The following is a 21,031-nucleotide window of genomic DNA, read 5'->3' on the forward strand; positions in this document are numbered from 1 at the left end:
ATATAAGAGGTTAAAATATTATTACGTATATTGGTTAATCCTTTGGAATTCATAATGTAAATATGTTAAGAATTTTAAAAAATCTTCTTGAAATTTATGGTTTATTTTCGAGGTTTCATATTATTATCTGCATCAACCACTAATTAAATGAGTTTTTTTGTTGTAGAGAAGAGAAACAAAGTCTGCTTTATCAGTTTAAAGCAAAATTTTCAAAAAAGCCCAAAATTTCCCAAGCAAAAAAAGCGAAGCAGAAAAAAACGATTTTTTTTTTTCAAAAAAGCCGGTTTTTTTCCGAGCCCTTGCATCTCTAGGTACACCTTATCATGTCAGCACTTTAATAAGTAATGGAATTTTATAGTTGGAACAACAAATTCCGAAGGTCGAATGGAAAATAAACTGCTTATCAGAAAATAGAAGATAACCATATACATTAAAAATGTATGCTATAAGTGCTTTAGCTAACGCTTTATCAGATAAGAAGAGGTGGTAAAGAAGAAAAACAAAAGAATTAACTGTTTAGCATCGAGGCACTATCCGTTTTGGCATTCGGAACGTTTGTACGAACCATTGGTGCGAGGTGTGTAAGTAGTAGAGCGTTCACTTCTGGTGTATGTGGTCCCTGATTCGATCCCAGCTCCCGCCAACTGTGTTTTGTGGTGGACAGACACCGTATGCGTGGGTTTTCTCGGGGTTCTCCCCTTATGTTATTTCGCCATTATTATCCATCATCTTATCACCGTCTCCGTTACCGTCGGTGTGCATAATCGTGGGACATTAAGTTAAAAAAGATTGTCAAATTTCATGTGTTAGTTGGTATTTTTTTTTTTTTTTATCGAACTTTGTTTTAAAATCTGTCAATTGACTGTCGTGAACAGAACTCAGACTCACATGACTTGCCTATGTCAGGATTATTACGTTTTTATTTATTTACTAGCATATATTACCTGCTTCGCTGGGTTGAAATAAGTACTTTAAATGCACATCTTTGTATTTCATGTATTTTATTGTTTATTGCAGCAAACATGTTTACACATTTTTTTAATATTTGGGAACGTTACGACGTAGTAACAGTCTTATCTCTTAGTTGTAAATTAAGTGTGATTCGTGTTCTAATACTGCAGAAATAACTAATTTTTACTGTAATTCAATTAGTGTCAGTGTTCATCTCGGCGACCGCAAGAACTATAGATTCAACTCTGATATCGATCATTTTTGACCATTTATATATATATATATATATATATATATATATATATATATTTCCCATTTTGTGAGCCATGGCATCGGAAGTATCACCATTCATCCCAAAAATGTGGATTCAACACTAATATCGGTCATATGCGATGATTTATAAATATCTCTTCCTCCCCCTCCCCGAAGTTGCGGGTTTGAATTTCTATTTAAACGGGATCGAAAGTACCACTGTTCAACTAAGGGGTCCAGAAAACTATAAATTTGACACTGATAGTGGCCATTTTCGATCATTTTTATCTCGCTTTCTCCCCCTCCCTTAAGTGGTGGGGCTGATTTTGGATTTAAACCGGATCGTATTGGTCATTTTCGATTATTATTATATATAGCTCCCCCCTCCTCCGTGCTGCGGCACAAGGCATGAGAATTGTCACTGTTAATCTCAGTTACTCCTAAAACTATGGATTCGACACTAATATTAGTCATTTTCGATCATTTTTAAATGGTTATTCCCCTCCCTTACGTTGTATCCTCCCCCTTCCCAACCATCAAGGCTGAACTTGGCTTGAAACACCATCAAAAGTGTCGCAGTTTCTCTCATCGACCCCGAAAACTATGGATTCAACACTAATATCGGTCATTTTTGATCATTTTGAAATTTCTGTCCCTCTCCCCCTTCCCTACGTTGCATCCTCAAAGTGAATAGCCTAAAGAAATCCCTGCCGCTAAACTCATTTATGTTGAAAATTTGATTGAGATCGGTCGGATGATTCAAGAGTGATGAAGTCACAAAGGCAGTCATTTTTATTTTTTTTTTTTAATTTTTTATTTTTTATTTATTTATTTATTTATTTATTTTTTATTTACATATATCTCCCTCTTCCCTACGTTGGCTCGTCAAAGTGAAACGATAAAAAACACCCAAAGCCCGACCCTCATGTACTGTATGTTGAAAGTTTGATCTAGATTGGTTGAGTGGTTCAAAAGTTATTATTTTTTATTAGCTTTTATTTATACGTCTCCCTCTCCTCCCCCACCCTAGGATCTACCGTTAAAGTGAAACTACAAAAATTCTTCCAGATCTTGAAAATTTGATTGAGATCGGTTGGATAGTTCAAGAGTTCTTAAGTTACAAAAATAGTAACTTTCAGTCTTATATACATTGATTTTTATGTATCTCCCCTACGTTGCTCCGTCAAATTTAAATCATAACAACGATCCCAGGCCTGAACATCATCTATGTTGAAAATTTGATCAAGATCGGTCGAGTGGTTCAGGAGTTATTAAGTTTTATTTATTTTTTATATCCCCTCCCCCGCCCCTCAAAATGAATAGCCTACCATCAAAGTGAATAGCCTACCATCAAAGTGAATAGCCTAAAACCAGTTCAGCCTCAAACCTCATCCATGTTACAAATTTGACCGAGATCGGTCAGGCGGTTCAGGAGATCTAGAGTCACAAACATATCGGGTGTTCAACAAATGGCGCCCACGGACCATACAGCACTCTTCTGCAGGCCAAAATAAAGCGAAAATGTTATATGATGGTTTGCCCTTCGGGGCCTCCTTCAGCCGCTATGGGGAATCAAAATTTCACAATGTGGCAACGTCGCAGATTAACTTGGAGCCATCAGCATTACTTTACGAATACAACAAACAGTTGAATCGATTGCTACACTAATAAGTGATACTAGTGTCAATCAATATCGACTTTAGCTGCCATCTGGAGAAAATCAATATAACTATTTGATAGATTGGGAGATCTATTTTATGGTTCTTTATTTGCGACGTTGCCACATAGTTCAATTTGTGTTTCCAGGTGAGGATTCGAGAGGTATATTGCTTTGAGTTATAGAATAATGCTCTGTGGTCCGTGGGCGCCAGTTTTAGAGCACCCGATATATTTATTTCAATTCAGCAGTCATCAGATCTTGAAACCACATTGAATAAACTAGCAGCATTGATAAGCCTAAATACTTTATATTGGATAGGGAAATCATTTTCTGCATTTTACGAAGTTACTAAATATCAGAGGCAAAAGAAAGATATGTCGCAGTTTTCAAAGATAAATTTCTGTCTGGGAGTTAAAAGGATAAGGTTTATTAAAAATAAGCTTGTTGTTTTCCCATATAGAAAGCATTGGAGTTGAAACTTAATTTTTTTCTTTCCATAGAGTGTAATCACTGTTCATTGGTTCTATACTGTTGAATAGTTTGTGTTAAGACTATATTCACTGTCCATGATTTCTATACGAGTTTTCACGTACTTCGCATTATAACAAACAAAAAAAAGCGATAATTGTTAACTTTAAAATTTTTAGCAAATTTTTCTTTGTAATTCGAAAAATAGCTTAATACTGATTATTAGGAAAGAAGTATACAACCATAAGAATGCTTCTCCGAGTAGCGAAGTGGTTATTAAGTTCCTGTTTGCAAGTAGGCTTGAGCTTGATTCCTGATGGGATCTTAATCTTTATTAACTTATAGTGCGAAACCATTAGATGTAAAACTAACAGTAAAAATTTAAAGATATAAATAATGGGTCTATACAGTTTTTTTTTTTTTTTTTTTTTTTTTTTTTTTTTTTTGCTTGGCTATTTTTTTTACGTATCGTGCAATTTCATATTTGTACGTATTTTGTGACAATCCGTAATTTTAATATTAATATAGAGTAGACCATGTATGTCGATGAAGGTGGTATAGTTCAGACAATATATGTTGCAAATTCACATAACCGTGAGTTTGTAATTTTTCCACTTCAAAGATCCACTTTGAGATACGAAATATTTTTGCGTGACTGATTTACCCTACAGTAATGCTCTTAACAAACTGACACTCTACTTGTGTTTGTTCCATTGCAGGTCATGGTGATTACACCGTATTTCAGAATGGCCGAGCCGACATTCTTGAAGAAGAAAATGATCGGATGACAGATGAACTCAAAGACAAGATTCACACTCTGAAATCGGTAAAAATATGTAAACATTTTAGTATTTGTGTTTATCAAGAAGCAAACTTTGTCTATGAATATATATAAATGTTTTAGAAAGTAAGCGAGCAAAATGTCTGTCATCAAGAAACAAAGCTAGTTTAGGACTATATTTAAGTAGATAAAATAGTTCCTTTTTCGGAAATCTAGGGTAGGACATCATTAAGTGGCTTAAATAATATATAGAGAGAATAGAAACATGAAAGGATAGACGTCTCTGCAAAGTGGAAGGGTTCAACTGTTAAATGTGGATACACAGAAGGTTAATGTAGATGTACTATCAATTCAGGAAGTTACGTGAGCCGGAAAAAAATCCTTTGCAATAGAGTAGTTCACTATTTTCTACGAGAGAGCTGACGTCCGTAACTTACGACGAGGTCCATCATAAGAAAAATGCCATATCGATAGTTGGTGAGGTTTGTAAACGATACATTGATGTACATCCCGGGAATTATATGATATGGTAATCCTAAACATACACTTACCAACGGAGGAAGCGATAATTGCACAAAGAACAGTTTTTACGAAGAATTGGAGTCTAGTTGATACCAAATTTCGTATGAAAATGGTAATAGGCAGTTTCAGGAGGAAAGATAGGAAGAGAAGAAACGTTCAAACGACAGTTAGTAAAGAAAACTTTCATGAGATAAGTAACGACAGTGAACTGATAAGCTTAGCATCCAAAAATAAGATAATCATGTCTACGTACTTCGAATACAAACATATTTACACATGCTTGAAATTTTTCAGTTGTATGTACGAGAAAGCGCATTGATAATGTATAGGTAGATCAACGGAGACATATCAACATTATACGAAGTACATTCGGAAAGATCTGTTTTTGGGAAGTCAGTGAAATTCTGTTGAATGAAGCATTGTAATGCAAAGTGACATAAATACTGTTCACTGCTTTTCAGAATAGTCATCAAGTTTCTGTAAACAACGGTCCAAACGTTCCATCAATCGTTGAATTCCCTATCAACAGAAATCGACAACATCAGCGTAGTCACTGGTGAATCACTATTTCAGCTTGCTCTTCGATGACAGATCGTTGTCTACACAGATGTTCTGAAAGTTTTCTGAAAATATGAAAACCTCGTGGTGCCAGATCTGGACTGTAGGTCGGATTCTACAATGCATCCTATGCAAACCGTTGAATGTTTTTGTTATGCGTACCGTCTGTACGGTTGCATTGTTGTAAAGGAGAATAGATTTGAGTTTAGCGTCGTGTTCAGCAGTTACGCTATATGAGACGTGAGACATCTTAATGTGAAATTCGAACTACATGAGTTCCTCTGTGAATCGAAACTGGGTCTCCCATGCCAAAGGCGCGTACGCTATCCATATACCCACGATGCCCAACTTGCCGTGCCTCTTGATTGTAGTGCTCAACGTTTGGCAGTACGATTCGGCGTTAGTGGTAGTATGCCTTTGCCTAAACTCTGTGTAAGTTCCTTCTCCAGTCGAGTGGCCAGGACCTTCCCTATTGATGACACTACTTTGCATTTCTTCTGTACACGCAAGAATATGTGTCTCCATTCCATAGTAGCTCTTCTATTTCCAGAGTAGAGTGATGCATCTATGTCTTACCCTGTAATGATCGGACGCTGAACTCATCGTCTTCTACAGACTAACGCTGCAAGAAGTCCAGAGAAGCCTTGCGTTTTTGTGTTCGGGTATCAACTCCGGCGGAACCCAATGTGCACACAGTTTCCGATACTTCAAATGATCTGGAACAATAGAATGAGCAGGATCTACTGAGATACACCTCTCTTTTCAACTTTTGCGATTGGTACAAATCATTTTCTTCCCGATCAGGATCTACCAGAACTTTGCGACCGCGTTCAACTCTTCACACTTCACTATTGCCGGACGCAAAATTGTATTTGGTCCGTACACTGCTGACATACGATGAATTTGTGTGCAAGTTTAGCCGTTTTGCTTAAAAAACAGCATACTTTTCCCCTCACTTCCAGTTTTGAGTATGTTCTTATGTCATTTCACTCTCACACTACGATGTACCTCTGATGAATACTACAGCACAACTATCTGTGCAGAGGAACATGACCCTTAACTCTCTTGCGATATGCACCGCCCGTATTGCGCAATGCACTGCAATTCAAAGGACATATCGCCTGTTTATTTCAAGAGTGACATAACCCAAAATTCCTAACTTTTCAGGAGAAACATGTGAAAGTTTGGAAACGCGGCGAAAACAACTCGGCGCAAGAACGACACAAATTCTCTCTAGCGCACAGTTTTGGAACTACAACTGTGATTTTTTTTTTTACCAGAGATAGACATCAAGATTAGCTTTCAATTTTCTACCCATAAGTTAAGGACGATATTTGAGTTATAACACTCTTGTAATATACAGGAGATATGTGATTTCTTTCTTATTCGTCTTTGTAGATACTTTATATAGGAGTTAGACTGCAAATTCAACCGCAAGCTTGTGACTGTAAACGTACGTCAAACTCGTTATTTGTGTAATATGGAACTTATAAACGGAGAAAAATTCACTGTATGAAGGCTTGTGAAACCGATTGTGAAGACAGAAAAATATCAGGCAACGTTACTAATCGATGTGAAGTTTCACATAGTGCAGTTCATGTGGAAAATTCGATAACGATGAGCTCATCGTTGATGTTGACGAAACGTGGAAACGTGAAGAAAGCAGTGGAAGAAGGTACGGGATATGTCAAGGAGGAGAAACGGTTGAAGGATGTCAAGACGTGAATGAACGAAGGGACTGGGTTAAATCACAGTGATTTCAGAATTCGAACATTCCTTAACTAAACTTGAAAGAACTTGGCAGCAGTAATAATATAAGATATTGATAATACAACTGCAAGAAAGTTTTCTACGGTGGTTAGGACGATATCGGACACTAGTATAAAGTGCTGGCTTTCACATCAAATACAATCAATGATGAGAAGTAGAACTGTGAAATGAGTGAACGGTTAAATCATCCGCATAGAAGCGAATCACTCTTTGTAATTATAAGAAAAACACTACTATGAATAGATGTACCTATATCCTATATAAATTCATGCACAGATTGAAAAGTAAATTTTATGTCTTTCGAATAAAGACGTGTCTAGTTCAAGGGTGAACCACTTAACTTGGCGTGCTTTTATAACCTCTTAGCTAATTGATAATTAAAAAAAAAAAAAAATAAATAAAAAATGTACGAAGCAAATATCAAAAGGGGGAAATCATTTGACACATTCTGCAATACTACCAGATTAGCAGTGTTCGGGGCATTCTGCCCTCTGTTTCATAAAAATAAGAAGAAAAGGGAGGCTTATATTTTTTCAGTGTTTGAGCCTATAGTCAACATTTCCAAAACTTGGAACAAAATATGTGTTGTATGTAGTGTCACTTTTGCTGTAAAGATGTCTCTGCAGGTTAATATTGTTTTTATTTGTAGCCTCTTACTCTGGCGGTCTCTTGTCTTTCTTTTCAAAAATACCGTTAGGCCGCTTCCCGCATGTTTTTGTCAGTGTTGTGTTGTACTTTCCTGCAAAAGCCTCGTGTGCGAAATCTCCAGTGTTTGTGTGTTGTCTTTTCTTCATTCTAATACTTATTAATTCCAGCAACTATATAAATTTATACAGTCCACAACTTGTAACTAGAGATACAAAATAAATTGTTATTGTTTTGAGTAACTGCTTAATTAAATGCGTAAAACAATAAATTATTGTTTGGTCGACGTATGCAAGCAATGTTGACAACCCAACATAGTTTATTTTTTTCTCATAACACTATGCTAGATTATTACATACTTCAAATCTACAAATTAAACAAAAACTTACAACACCCCATTTATTACACAATGTAGAAAACTAAGGATGCTACAATATCACAAACACCCAAATTTTGAAGCCTCTACAACAGCAATAACTGAAGGTAGGAATTTTAAGTGCAAAATTTTACAAAAAGGTGCTAACTTCAAATGTAAATATTCATAAATAGTACAGAAACTAATTACATCATATATAAGAACTAAATTCACTCCTGTATTAAAGACTCTGCCTTTTCCCAGAAGACAATACCAGTAAAGTCACAAGTCCACAAAACTGGTATAACAGATAACATTCATTTATTTTTTGTTTGTCAATGAGGCTGCATCTCTAGTCAGTAAGTAAATATTAGTTTCTAGAATAGCTAAACAATACCAATTAGTGATAGCCATGAATATTCAGTTTGATGTTGCCACCTTCCGTCACTTCCTTTTATTCAATAGCTTATGCCTAACGGGGCTACACTGAAGCGAAAGTAATGTGATGCCACATACTTTCCGTATTTAAGTAATATAGAAATAAAATGCCGCCGCCCCCCCTCCAAAAAAATTATGGTAACCCAACATCATCACAGATCCCATTCAACATTTTTGAAATCATAATTCCATGTGAACTAATGTTAAGCAGTTACTTTTTGGTTGACTGAATTACCTACGATTTGAACAATAACTTTAAAGAAAATGTATGAAACTTATAATGTATGAAACTTATAATGTATGAAACTCATATTTCCACATGTAGTTTATCAACAAGAATTAAAACGATTGCGTAGCACAGTCGCTAACGCTCTCGCCTTTAGTGCAAGCGGTCCAAGATACAATTCCCGGTTGGGACACTGTCAGAAAGGTGTAAAAGTCTTTTCAGGCCAGTCATTCTGAGTGACATTTTTTTCTCAATCACACCAGGCTTCACAATTCTGCGCTTAGATGATTATTCATGAAGAGCAACGGGCGATCAGTTCTTCAGACGAATGACGTTTTACAAAATCAAAACTAAAGAAACTCTACCTGCGTTAGAGATTTCTCGCAAGAATCTCAGTTGTAATCGGTCGCGAACTTTGATCGGAGATGTGAATGATGGACTCTTTGTATGTGTGTTTGGCTTTCTTCCACCACTTTGAATTATTTCTAGTGTTCCCCGGCGCTCAAAACTCTCAACTTTGAACATACAAAGCATCAAAATTTGAAGCAGTTTCACCTGCATATGTCAGTTTCGATATACTTACCTTCTTCATATCCAAGCGTAAAGAGATAATTAGATATCGATATATACACTATGTGATCAAAAGTATCCGTACACCCCCAAAACATACGTTTTTCATATTAGGTGCATTGTGCTGCCATCTACTGCCAGGTACTCATTATCAGCGACTTCAGTAGTCATTAGACATCGTGAGAAAGCAAGATGGGGCGCTCCGCGGAACTCACGGACTTCGAACGTGGTCAGGAGATTGGGTGTCACTTGTGTCAGAAGCCTGTACGCGAGATTTCCACACTCCTAAACATCTCTAGGTCCACTGTGTCTGATGTAATAGTGAAGTAGAAACGTGAAAGGACACGTACAACACAAAAGCGTACAGGCCGATCTTGTCTGTTGACTGACAGAGAACACCGACAGTTGAAGAGGGTCGTGAAGTGTAATAGGCAGACATCTATTCAGACCATCACACAGGAATTCCAAACTGCATCAGGATCCACTCCAAGTACTATGACAGTTAGGGGTGACGTGAGAAAACTTGGATTTCATGGTCGAACGGCTACTCATAAGCCACACATCACGCAAGTAAATGCCCAACGACGCCTCGCTTGGTGTAAGGAGCGTAAACATTGGACGATTGAACAGTGGGAAAACGTGTGGAGTGACGAATCACGGTACACAATGTGGCGATCCGATGGCAGGGTGTGCGTATTGCGAATACCCGGTGAACGTCATCTGTCAGCGTGTGTAGTGCCAAGAGTAAAATTCGGAGGTGGTGGTGTTATGGTGTGGTCGTGTTTTTCTTGGAGGGGGCTTGCACCCCTTGTTGTTTTGCGTGGCACTCTCACAGCACAGTCCTACATTGATGTTTTAAGCACCTTCTTGCTTCCCACTGTTGAAGAGCAATTCGGGGATGGCGATTGCATCTCTCATCACGATCGAGCACCTGTTCATACTGCACGACCTGTGGCGGAGTGTTTACACGACCATAACATCCCTGTAATGGACTTGCCTGCACAGAGTCCTGACTTGAATCCTATAGAACACCTTTGGGATGTTTTGGAACGCCGACTTCGTGCCAGACCTCACCGACCTACATCGATACCTCTCCTCAGTTCAGCCGTCCGTGAAGAATGGGCTGCCATTCCCCAAGAAACCTTCCAGCACCTGATTGAAAGTATGCCTGCGAGAGTGGAAGCTGTCATCAAGGATAAGGGTGGGCCAACACCATATTGAATTCCAGCAGTACCGGTACATACCACAACAAGAATTATAACTGTACCTGTCTCCATAGCTGAATGGTGAGGCTCCGAAGTTGACCATTTTCCATGTCTTCTACACTTCATAAATTGTACTGCCCGTCTTTGATGGCCCATTACTTGGCGTGAAATTTTTTTTCGACCAAAGAAAAAAATACGTCTCTCTTAAAAACATGTCTAGTTGCTATAAAAAAAATTAAGTTTCAACCATATCTGAGATGGTGATGGTACATGCTCTGCCTCAATTGAGTATTGAGTATTGCGTTTGAGTTTAACGTCCCGTTCAGCAGCGAGGCTATATGAGACGTGGACCTATTGATTAACGTGGAATCCAAACCACATGAGCTCCCGCCGGGAATCGAACCCGGGCCTCCCACGCCAAAGGCGCGTACGCTAACCGCTTAGCCACAGAGGAGCTCTCTGCTTCAATTGAGATGGAAGGCACCTACAATGGGTTTAAATTATATTTGTCTATCACAGAAGTTTAGGATAAGAAATAATAATAAAACTTTGGGTTATTTCTAAATTTTGAATGTGAAAATATGTTACCGATTCGTGAATATGTGTAATAATAATAACGACATTAGAGCAAACTTGCAATGTTCCTAACCACGTTATGCAATGTATACTTGTACACCAGTCTGCGTTGTTGACATAAGTAGTTAACAAATGTGCTTATAGGTCTAATAGACTCAGCTGAGTTTCACTTTTTCCATTTTTTTTTTTTTTCAGTTATCCATAGATATTGGAACGGAGGTAAAATATCAAGAGAAGATGCTAAGAGAAATAGTAAGTAGTGTTTTATTTTATGATTTTAAGGACTTCGTTAAAGAAAAATTGTTCCATCAAAGGGTTTGATAACACAAGAAGCTTCTGTTTGACATATATTTAAATATCGAACTTTTACGCAAATGCATGTTTTATTTACCTATATGCATCTCTCTTAAAACTTAATAGGGTCTTCTGCTGACAATAGTATAGCTCGAACTTGAAGTTTCATAGTGCATATAAATGCATACTTGAAAGGTGAATACATGTATTTGCTCTTAAGAGCATATCTAGCATATCCTATAAGTTTTTAAGAGCGTGTTCTTTAAATAAATGTGAAAAATTCCCAAAACATAAATCTTCAAGAAGCTCACTGCTTAAGCAGTGGATACAAAACGATACGAGCTACGTCGCAGATGGCAACATATTTTTGTCAACCATGTAACAAGGAAATTGCGTGTGGAAAAAAAAAAAAGTACCAATTGGTCCAACAATCCAACGCAAAGTCACATAATTGACGCAGCTGGATGCAGTAAGCAAACGTTGTTAAGGTCACAAATACGTTCAAATGATCGGAGTCAATTGTACGTGATTTATGTATGTAATGGTAGCTTCGAACATATCATGGAACAAATTAAGTAATGCACACTTTCGCAGTTTTTCACAGAAATTGTAAACAGAAAATTCCACAAAGGTCAATTCTCCGTAAATACTACTACGACGAATGCTATAATATGACATTCAAAGAGATTCAGAAGAAATTGGATAATTGTTAGGTATGGGGGGGCTCTGGATGAAACCACAGTCGCTTGCGATCGATGTGATTTTTTTTTTTTTTTTTTCAAACGGTCGTTGTAGCTCTGCGAAAATGAGTCTGGGACGCCGCATCTTATTTGCGTCAAAAGTTGTAGGTAATACAGTGAATCACTCAATACCTCATTTTAACAATGATTATTTGAAAATTTTGTGGCCAGCAAGTGATAGGAACGAAAAGTTTCTTGTCTTGATATCAGATTCTGCTAGTTATATACTGAAGGTAGGTACAGCAGTGGAAGTTTGTTAGCCCCTGATGATCCACATTACCTGCTTGGCTGATGGACTTCATAGTAAGAAGAAAAAATCCGATCTCTGTTTCCAGATGTCAATTCCTTTACCAAGATACTTTGTGAAAGTATCCCTCTGTATACAAGCACATCATGAAACACTTCCCCACACCCCACTTACACACTGAAGAACTACACTGAAGGAACGATTTATTGCGAACATTTTGACGAACTGAAAAGTGTTGTGCAAGAATTTGACTCTTGCTGGGAAAGTCTCTAGCAGAGAAAAGACGCTTTTAATTGTCAAAACGTTAAGTGAAATCTGATTATATAATTATTTTAAAATCGTGTCCACATCAATTCAGAAACTAGAGATGCGAATGCTTAGCTAAAGTTCAGTTGCTAAAAGTTCAGCATGAGCCCCAGTCAGTTCCTGGTGAATTCGGGTGCTCTGTGAAAAAGAAATGGGCGTTTATTCCTGCTAGAAACTCCGACTACAAAACAAAGCCACTGGAAGGTACCTTCAAGTATTACCGTAAATTCCAACTTGCCAGAAAATTAAGATACTAAACTTGCTTCTCTAAATACTGTCCGACAACATGTGCTAATGTTCGAGAGGTCATTTTCTGGATACAACTGTATTCTAAAGGACAGTCACAACAACCTGACATCAGAAAATGTAGAGAAGCATTTCGTGATAAACAGTAAGGCTTAATTACAAGGAGTGAATACTGTAAACTTTTTTTGTTTGTTTATTTGTTTGTTTGCTTGTTTTTGTACAGTGGAAACATATAGAAAAGTGAGGGTCGTAGTTTTTCTTGTAAAATAAATCCACTTTAAAATGCAATTGTGAAGAAAAATTAGAAACCGCTTTCTCATGTCACTTTGTTCATTTTAATCTCATAATTCTGTTTTAAAAAATTAGGAATATATAAACTCTAATTATCGCAAAAATAAATTCTGAAGAGTGGTACCTGAAAGGTAAAGCACACTTTCGATGTTTTGTATTACCTACAAAACCTCTGTCACAACTTTGGTGCATATTTACCCTCTTTTATTGCATTGTTAGTACATATGGGGAGTACGTATTTTAACGCATTTAAAAGCATAGTTGTATGCGCATTTAATGAATTTTAAGTGCATAAAAATCCGGTGTCTTTATATATTACATTCTACAGTTACGATTTGCAGGTGAACTCGAGTCCTTCCCGTTCGTGTAGTAGCTAGCGTGTGCACTCTTGCACTGGGCCCCGGGTTCGATTGCCGATGAAAGAGCATTGAAATTTGAACACAGTTCAAATTTTACCTTAAATTGTAGGTCCATGTTTCATAAAACATGAGTGCTGAAAAGGGACGCTAAACTTCTTAACAGTGAGTATTGTAACCTTACCAGGTGAGATCGTGTGACGAAAAATACACTGTTAAGAACCATACTCTATATATTACTACTTGATTTCTCATTGTTAGGCTTAACAGCATATAATCTTAACACTGACACACATTCTCTGAACCTTAATTTACATTTTACTTAACATATCCATAACTTTCCGTTTCATAATCTTTGGTGTGGGAGATCCGGGTTTGCTTCCGAGCGGGAGCTCATGTGATTCGGATCCCGCGTTAAGCTGTAGATCAACGTCTGATATAACCTCGTTGCTAAGAAGGACGCTAAAATCCAATCAGAACCGTTTCGCGGTACTTCATGTATTTTTAAGCATTTTGGTTCATAGTTTTTTTAAAGAAAGAAAAAACAAAAAAGAGAATTGTTTGATTTTTACTTTCGAATAACTGTAAAGGGTATTCACTGATTCGCTTCAGATTTTCTTCAAATATTTCAGAGGAGATAACTAAGGCCTACAACTGTATCTGTTAGAATTTTGAAAGTTAGTTACTTGTATTCATTAGTTAAAAGCTATGTTTGCTGGCTGCATTTGATTTAAACGAAAATTGTCTATCGTGTACAAGTGTCTTGCTTTATTCAGTAGTAACATAGTTACATTTATATCCTTTACGGGCTGCAAGTTAGCTTCTTAATTAAGCTAATTATAACTACAAACATGGTATTGTATTGTGTTCAGCAAAAGCTCTTTCTCACTCCAGATTTTCTTTCGCCAGTACCTGTGGAATGATTATTTAAGGATATGAATTGATGTATGTTTATAATAATTTGTGTACGTATTCTTTAGTTTAGTGGATCTAATTAATATATCATTAACCGTACGTACTGTTTCAAAACACCCTGACAACTTCCTCAGCAGATCAGGAAAGTTACTGGCAGTCCATCTTGCTTCTCAGAATTTGCTCTTGAACTATTTTGAAAATGTAAATTCCTTTGAACTAGAATCCTATAATAATAATAATAATAATAATAATAATAATAATAATAATAATAATAAATGCTGTAAAAAAACCGCGCAGAATACTTTTCCGAGCACTTGTGTTATTTTGTGCTAATTTGTGGAAACTTCGCTCACTTCTAATAGGAAGAAGTTGCTATAATGTTAAATCTATGTTAAAAGTTGATTATGCATTAATTTTCCGTGAGTACGTACTTCTTTAACCTATTGTAATATTATTCAAAACATATAAGTGTTTACTTACAGAATACAACAAACTACTAAGTTGTAACGAAACAACACTATAACTGTTTTAAAATGTTTCTTCTTCCTCTGTTCGATGAATTGCTAGAAATCTTTTTTGATTGTTTGTTGGCTGGTCTTCTTGTGGTGTGATGAATTTCTGAGAAGTAAGTGAAGGTTGACATTTTCTAAGCCCCATTTTGGGATCTAAGGTGTGTGTTCGGCTTACAGAATTTCTAAATTTGATATTATTTGTTTTTCGTTTCAACCATAAGTGATTTTTATGGGACATATTGAGTTAATAAAGATTCTTACTTAAATATTAGAAATTTTGTTGGTAATGAAATCACATTGCCTATCTAAGCTCCCCTTATCCAGATTCAAACTTGGATCTCTTCTTATTAAGAATGACCCATACACATTTCTTTCAGTATGGGACGACGATCTATGTAACCCTTTGACCTCTCCAGTATAATGTCAAGATATTTTGGATGTTACATGAGACTCAACATTTTTATTTCATTTTTATTATCTCTAATGTATTCTTTAATTATGGTTTCTACGTTCCTCTTTGTCATTCTGTCAGACTCTGTGCATAATCGTTAGACGTTAAACTGAAAAATAAGATAGTCTTACCTCTATCGCCAATTCTCAATTACAGTTAACAAACGTTTGCACGAAAAATGGGTCTTAACATTTACATAAAATGTTAGGTAAATTAAAAAAAAAAATGTTGCCTTGATATAAAATTATTTTGTTGATGAATTGACCAGTTCAGGAGTGTATCAGGAAAATTGTGAATGTTTCAAATATTACATTCGAATGACAAAAATAACATAGAAACCATAATTAGAAAACAAATTATAAACGCACGAAATGAATACACAGCTGTGACAGGTCCCACCAAACATCTTAAATTATGTAGCCACTATACCGGAGAAGTTAAAAGGTTACATAGACAATAATTATACGTTATAAGAAATGACTACGAATTATTTTTCATTAGAACAAGAAATCCAAGCCTGAATTAAGACCAGAGAAGCTTGGATAGGCAATGTTATTTCATTATCAATAATGATACCTAGGTAGGTTCTAATATTCAAATAAGAATCTTTAATAACTCAATATGTCCCGTAAAAATTACTTACAGTTGAAATGAAAGAGAAAATTATCTAAGTAATTTTGTAAGCCAAACACACCCCTTAGATCCCAGAATGAGGTTTAGGAACAAAAGTCAAGATCATCAAAGATTTAATTTCAGCCCAGTAATTCATCAAACTACGAGGAGACGTGCCAACAAACGACTGAAAAATATATATATATTTCAGTCAATTTAGCAGAGGAAGAAGAAGAAACATTCCAAAGTGCTACTTCGTTATAAATTAGTAAAGCACTTCAGTACATCGTGTAAACATTTACATGTTCTGAATTATGTAATATGATAAGGAAGTATGTACTCACAGGAGATTAATGCATAACAGCATCTTCTGTGTTGGAAGGGAGCGAAGTTTTTACAAACTAGCTCAAAATTACACATTTTTCCAGCATTAAAAAGCTTTCAGTTTCAAAAGAAGAGGTTTCTAGTGTAAGCTAATTTACGTATTCATATCAACAAAATAACGCAAGAATAAATTCTGAGAAGTGTGATTGAGTTTTCTGATCTACCCAGGGAGGTATCAGGGAACACCGGAACAGTACAGTTAAAGGTACATTAAGTATTAGACGCTGTAAATTAAAGAGTACGTCTACAAACTGTGGAATGAATTCAGCAGTTTGAATAGGGCTCACGATAGCGCAAATTTTGTGCGCTTTTTATGCCACGCAAGTTGTATTCGAATTGACAGAACACTACACAGCTATTGACAAAGGAACTTGTAGAGAACATTGTTTTTACAGTTGTATGTGTATGCGCGAAAATAATAGTATAGGCGTGTAGTTCAAAGAGATAATTTGAATTGCTATGATTTACACAAATAACTTTAAAATTTGTTTTTTTCAGGATGACGATTTTGACAAGACAAGAGGAATTTTGGGAAACACGATGAACAGGGTTCTGAAGCTGGCGAAAGGCGGCCACAACTATTACTTGTTATATTTACTGTTGTTTTGTTTCCTGGTGTTAATAATTCTATGGATTATTGTTAGATAGGTAGAGCAGATATTTTTCTTGTAAATAAATATTTGTAAAATACTGCATTTATATTTTTTAAAGTATGTAATTAGGTGGTTTACTAAATATATCAACCGGGCATCATTCTAGTGAATTACACTGGATTCATTACTGGTACTTAAGCTAATTACTCAACCTTAATCTGATCAGGTTAAGCACTAATAATATAGTGTAGTTTTGCACATGGATATTTTTGCAGTATGAAGTAAGTATTTCGATTCTATATGTCAAAGAAGAACCCAGTAACTGAAATTCAGGTGGTCAACATTATATTTGGCTCTTAGGAGACGTGTGCTAGACAGAGATCAGAGGCTTAGTAAAGATATCAGCATTATCACAACCTGATATATATATATATATATATAAAGACTCGCAAAGTACGTTCATTTTACTTCTTTTATTATACAGAAGTGCATATTATCCGAAATGAAAACTTTTCAGATTTTATCAGTGTAGAAGTTGTACGTACAATCAGATAATTTAGATGAAGCTACCATAGTCCGTCCGGTAGAGGTGGACCACTTTTCTTTTTCTGCCTCCAATAACTCGAATAATTGTGCATGTAGAGCGTGTTTTTCTACACGAAATCCAAAAAAGAACTTTCTGTAACCATAACTAAAGGTTTTTAGGATCAAAAAAAGATAGATTTCTACCCGAAATTTAAGCTTCAAAATATGACTGGTCCATCTGTCCCATAGTAGTATGGGTTACATGAACGATGCACTGTGAGAGCGATGGACCATATGCAGAACTTAAACAATAAAGAAAGAAATAATTTGGTACAATTTTGTTTTGAAATACGTTGTATTAATAAAGTACATATTATACAGCTTTCAAGTTTTTATAGAAATCTAATATAGATTAAACAAGATAGAGATATAGAAAATCTAAAAACGAACTTTCTTTTTAACATAGAATCTAGTAAAGAAACATTTGCAAATGGCAAGAATACATAAGTTTAATGTTTTAAGAAGAAAAACGAATGCTAGTAGTTACATTGCACCGCACATTGCATCTTGTTTGATATTTGTAAGCTTTGCCATACAAATCACCAACATTCTTATATTTCCTATGTGCCCCATCTCCCACCATGGCAGTGATTCATCTGTCCCAAGGAGAATTAAGAGGGTAGTTTACTTGTTGTAGTTTTTTAACGCGGAAAACTTCATTGTTCTCATTAACACATTCTTTTATCATTAAATGCGGTGGTAGAAAACAAAAAAGCAAAGAAATCTACATCAAGAACGTTGAATTTTGTTTTCAATGAAATGTAGTAAAAAAAAAAAAAAAGTTTTGACCTCCATGAAATCAAAAATCTCGTCTACTAAAGAAATTTGTGAACTTTTGCTTGAGGAAAACACACTAGCTCGTATTCATAAAAAGAAGGATAAGCTTATACGTGTAAACTATGAAGAAAATTCTTCAATCTGTGTTCATAAAGATTAAAGTACAACCTTTTACTTTTAGAGTATAAGCATATACTATTAGATTGATCCTTCACATCAATCAGGTATTCATAACCTTTACCTTTTACTTTATTTAAAAAGCATATCCTTCAAACATTATGAGTGTGGTCAGTAGCAAACTCACCGTTCCAGTTAAATGTTTTGGAGTGTGATGATGGATGTTGTTCATGTAAGGGATGTTAAACATTACAAACTCCGGCTACCTTCACTTGGTCGTGATTTTAAACAACTATACCGTTTTGAAAAAGACAGCTTACTGTGGCTTACAGATAGATTTATTGGTGCAAATCCAGAAACTCGGGGAGGTGCCTTGTCCTCCGTACATAAAATGAAAATATGTTTACGCTATCTCGCTGACCCCAGCTATCAAAAGGGATCGGAGAAGAGCTTAATGTTAAGCTGCGGTAACTCGGACTGTAAATGCAGTGGTTGACAACATCATTGCGCAAGCACATGAATGGATGAAGTTCCCTTCTTTCAACAGTGAAATAATGCAGGCTAAACAGTTATGGGAAAGCAAATTTAAGTTTCCCACAGCAATTGGTATAGTTGACTACCCATGTAGGAATACTAAAACCAATATACCATGGAGATGAGTACATAAACCGGAAGGTAAACCTAGTCTTAATGTACAAGCAACTTGTGACGCCAAAGAAATGTTCACAGGTGTTGATGTTAGCTGGCCTGGATCTGTGCATGATTCAACAATATGGAAAAATTCACAGGTTAGGTTACTATGAAGAAACAAAGCGAATGTTGTACTACTTAGTGATAATGGGTATGGGATGAAACCATGCCTCATGACTCGTTTACAAATCCAGCTCCTGGTGCTGAACTGAAATATAACAAACTTTTGAAAAAGGAGAGAGTAATAATCGAACGACGTTTTCGCCAAGTAAAACGTCAATTTCCGATCTTATAGTACCTTTGCTGTGCAAAGTTGAAAAATGTTCCAAAAATTATTATTGCGTGTTTTGTGCACCATAATATTGCAAAAACTTGAGGCGATCCGGATTTCGAACCAGATGATGATCATCATCATCAACTCGATGATCATGAGGAATTTGGTCTTCGTCGTCAAGGACAAGAAATAAGAAGGAACTTCAGTGCTATTGTAAGCAGTCTGTAATGATTACTGTGGTATAACTAATCACACGTGCACATGAAGTTTAACTTTACGAGCAGTAAATTTATTAACAAACATTGTATACACCTTACACTGTAACTTCACAAGCAATTTATTTTCATCAGTTACTATAGTTTGTAAGCAAGATTTGTATGCTGTATCATTTTCTGTTTTTTTCGTGGTATTTTTAATAAGCGAGCTATTTGTGTATGTAGATGCTCAATTGTTTTGACACCATTTACTTTAAGCAATGAAGGATATCCTTGCTAGTATAAGGTAATCATTATGAATACGGAAAAAGAGACATGCTTCTACCTCTACCTTATACTCTAAAGCACAACCTTATACTTGGAAGGATATCCTTGAGCTTTATGAATACGGCCTAATGTCTATCATACATCCGTCATGACACTACACCAATATCACGTTGCACTCTGGTGGATAGTTTACGAATTATGATTCTGGTTCGTCTCACTCAGAGGGTCCATCTCTACCGGACTTACCCTATAACATTCATGTGAGAAAACTCCCTTGTGATGTTCACTTGAAGACGTTAAAATTCCGTTCAAAGTGTGCCTTAAAGGGAATAGTGTGTCCAGGACTTAATTTTCCTAAAGATACTCCGGAAACCATTAACAACAACTCTTGTATTAAGTAAAATTTTAGCGACTGCGAATGCAAGCGTTGAAATCTAAACAACTGGATGAAATTTGAAGATGTTGCAAACTATTGATCGTATTAATTCTTAAATGCATATCATATATGGTTGTTTTAAGCCTTGAAATTGATTTAAACTGAAAAATTCAATATCATTAATACAAAAATAAGCAATGGTTAGAGAAATAGCATTATTTAAATTTTCAGAAAAAAGATGCTGCTACTGCATGCTTTTTTTTTTTTTTTAAATCAATGTTTCTAATGAACAAATACAGTAGATTGAGTTCGAGTCCACTCCGTCTTTCATCTAATGTAGAGCAGGTTTCATTGATTTACAGAAGATGGTACTCATCGGGGCGCGTGTTTCAAGTTATTAGAAAATGAAATTTTATCAGAGGAATTCAATTTGTGAACGATATAGTGCAGTTATATTGAGAAGAAAATAACATTACTCACTTCTTGTTAAAAGATGTTGCACTTTCTTTTTTATGCTAAAGAAAAGTAAAGAACTAGCATATAGGTACTTTATATGGTGGCATACAAAGAAGAAAAGGACGAAAATGTGCACTTCTGGGGGGGTGCACAGTTCACAAGTAGTATTGGAAAACAATCTTAGACATGACATGATGTACACTCATGTCCAAAATGATTGTCGCATATCTATAACTATCTTCTTGTAAGAATATAATTTGATAATGATTTTGCAGGATACTTTTAATACTGATACTATGTCTATAATCGGGAAATGTATATTTGTGGTAAATTTCATAGAAAAAGAATTA

At 35.8% G+C, this 21,031-nt stretch overlaps 1 protein-coding gene across 3 annotated transcripts in view; it reads left to right on the top strand.

Moving 5' to 3' along the window:
• The window catches only part of LOC145688100 (BET1 homolog), a 42,434-nt gene extending 25,413 nt beyond the window's left edge, over positions 1–17,021 (top strand). For all 3 annotated transcript variants that reach the window (XM_081761836.1, XM_081761835.1, XM_081761837.1), the window contains exons 4-6: positions 4,051–4,157; positions 11,173–11,229; positions 16,830–17,021. In XM_081761836.1, coding sequence (XP_081617962.1) covers positions 4,051–4,157; positions 11,173–11,229; positions 16,830–16,979 — 314 coding nt within the window. In that variant the 3' untranslated portion in view covers positions 16,980–17,021. The remainder of the gene's footprint in view (positions 1–4,050; positions 4,158–11,172; positions 11,230–16,829) is intronic.
• Positions 17,022–21,031: the final 4,010 nt, after the last annotated feature.

This window comes from Thermobia domestica, chromosome 6 (assembly GCF_964235325.1).
Source record: "Thermobia domestica chromosome 6, izTheDome1.hap1.1, whole genome shotgun sequence".
Taxonomy (NCBI): Eukaryota; Metazoa; Arthropoda; class Insecta; order Zygentoma; family Lepismatidae; genus Thermobia; species Thermobia domestica.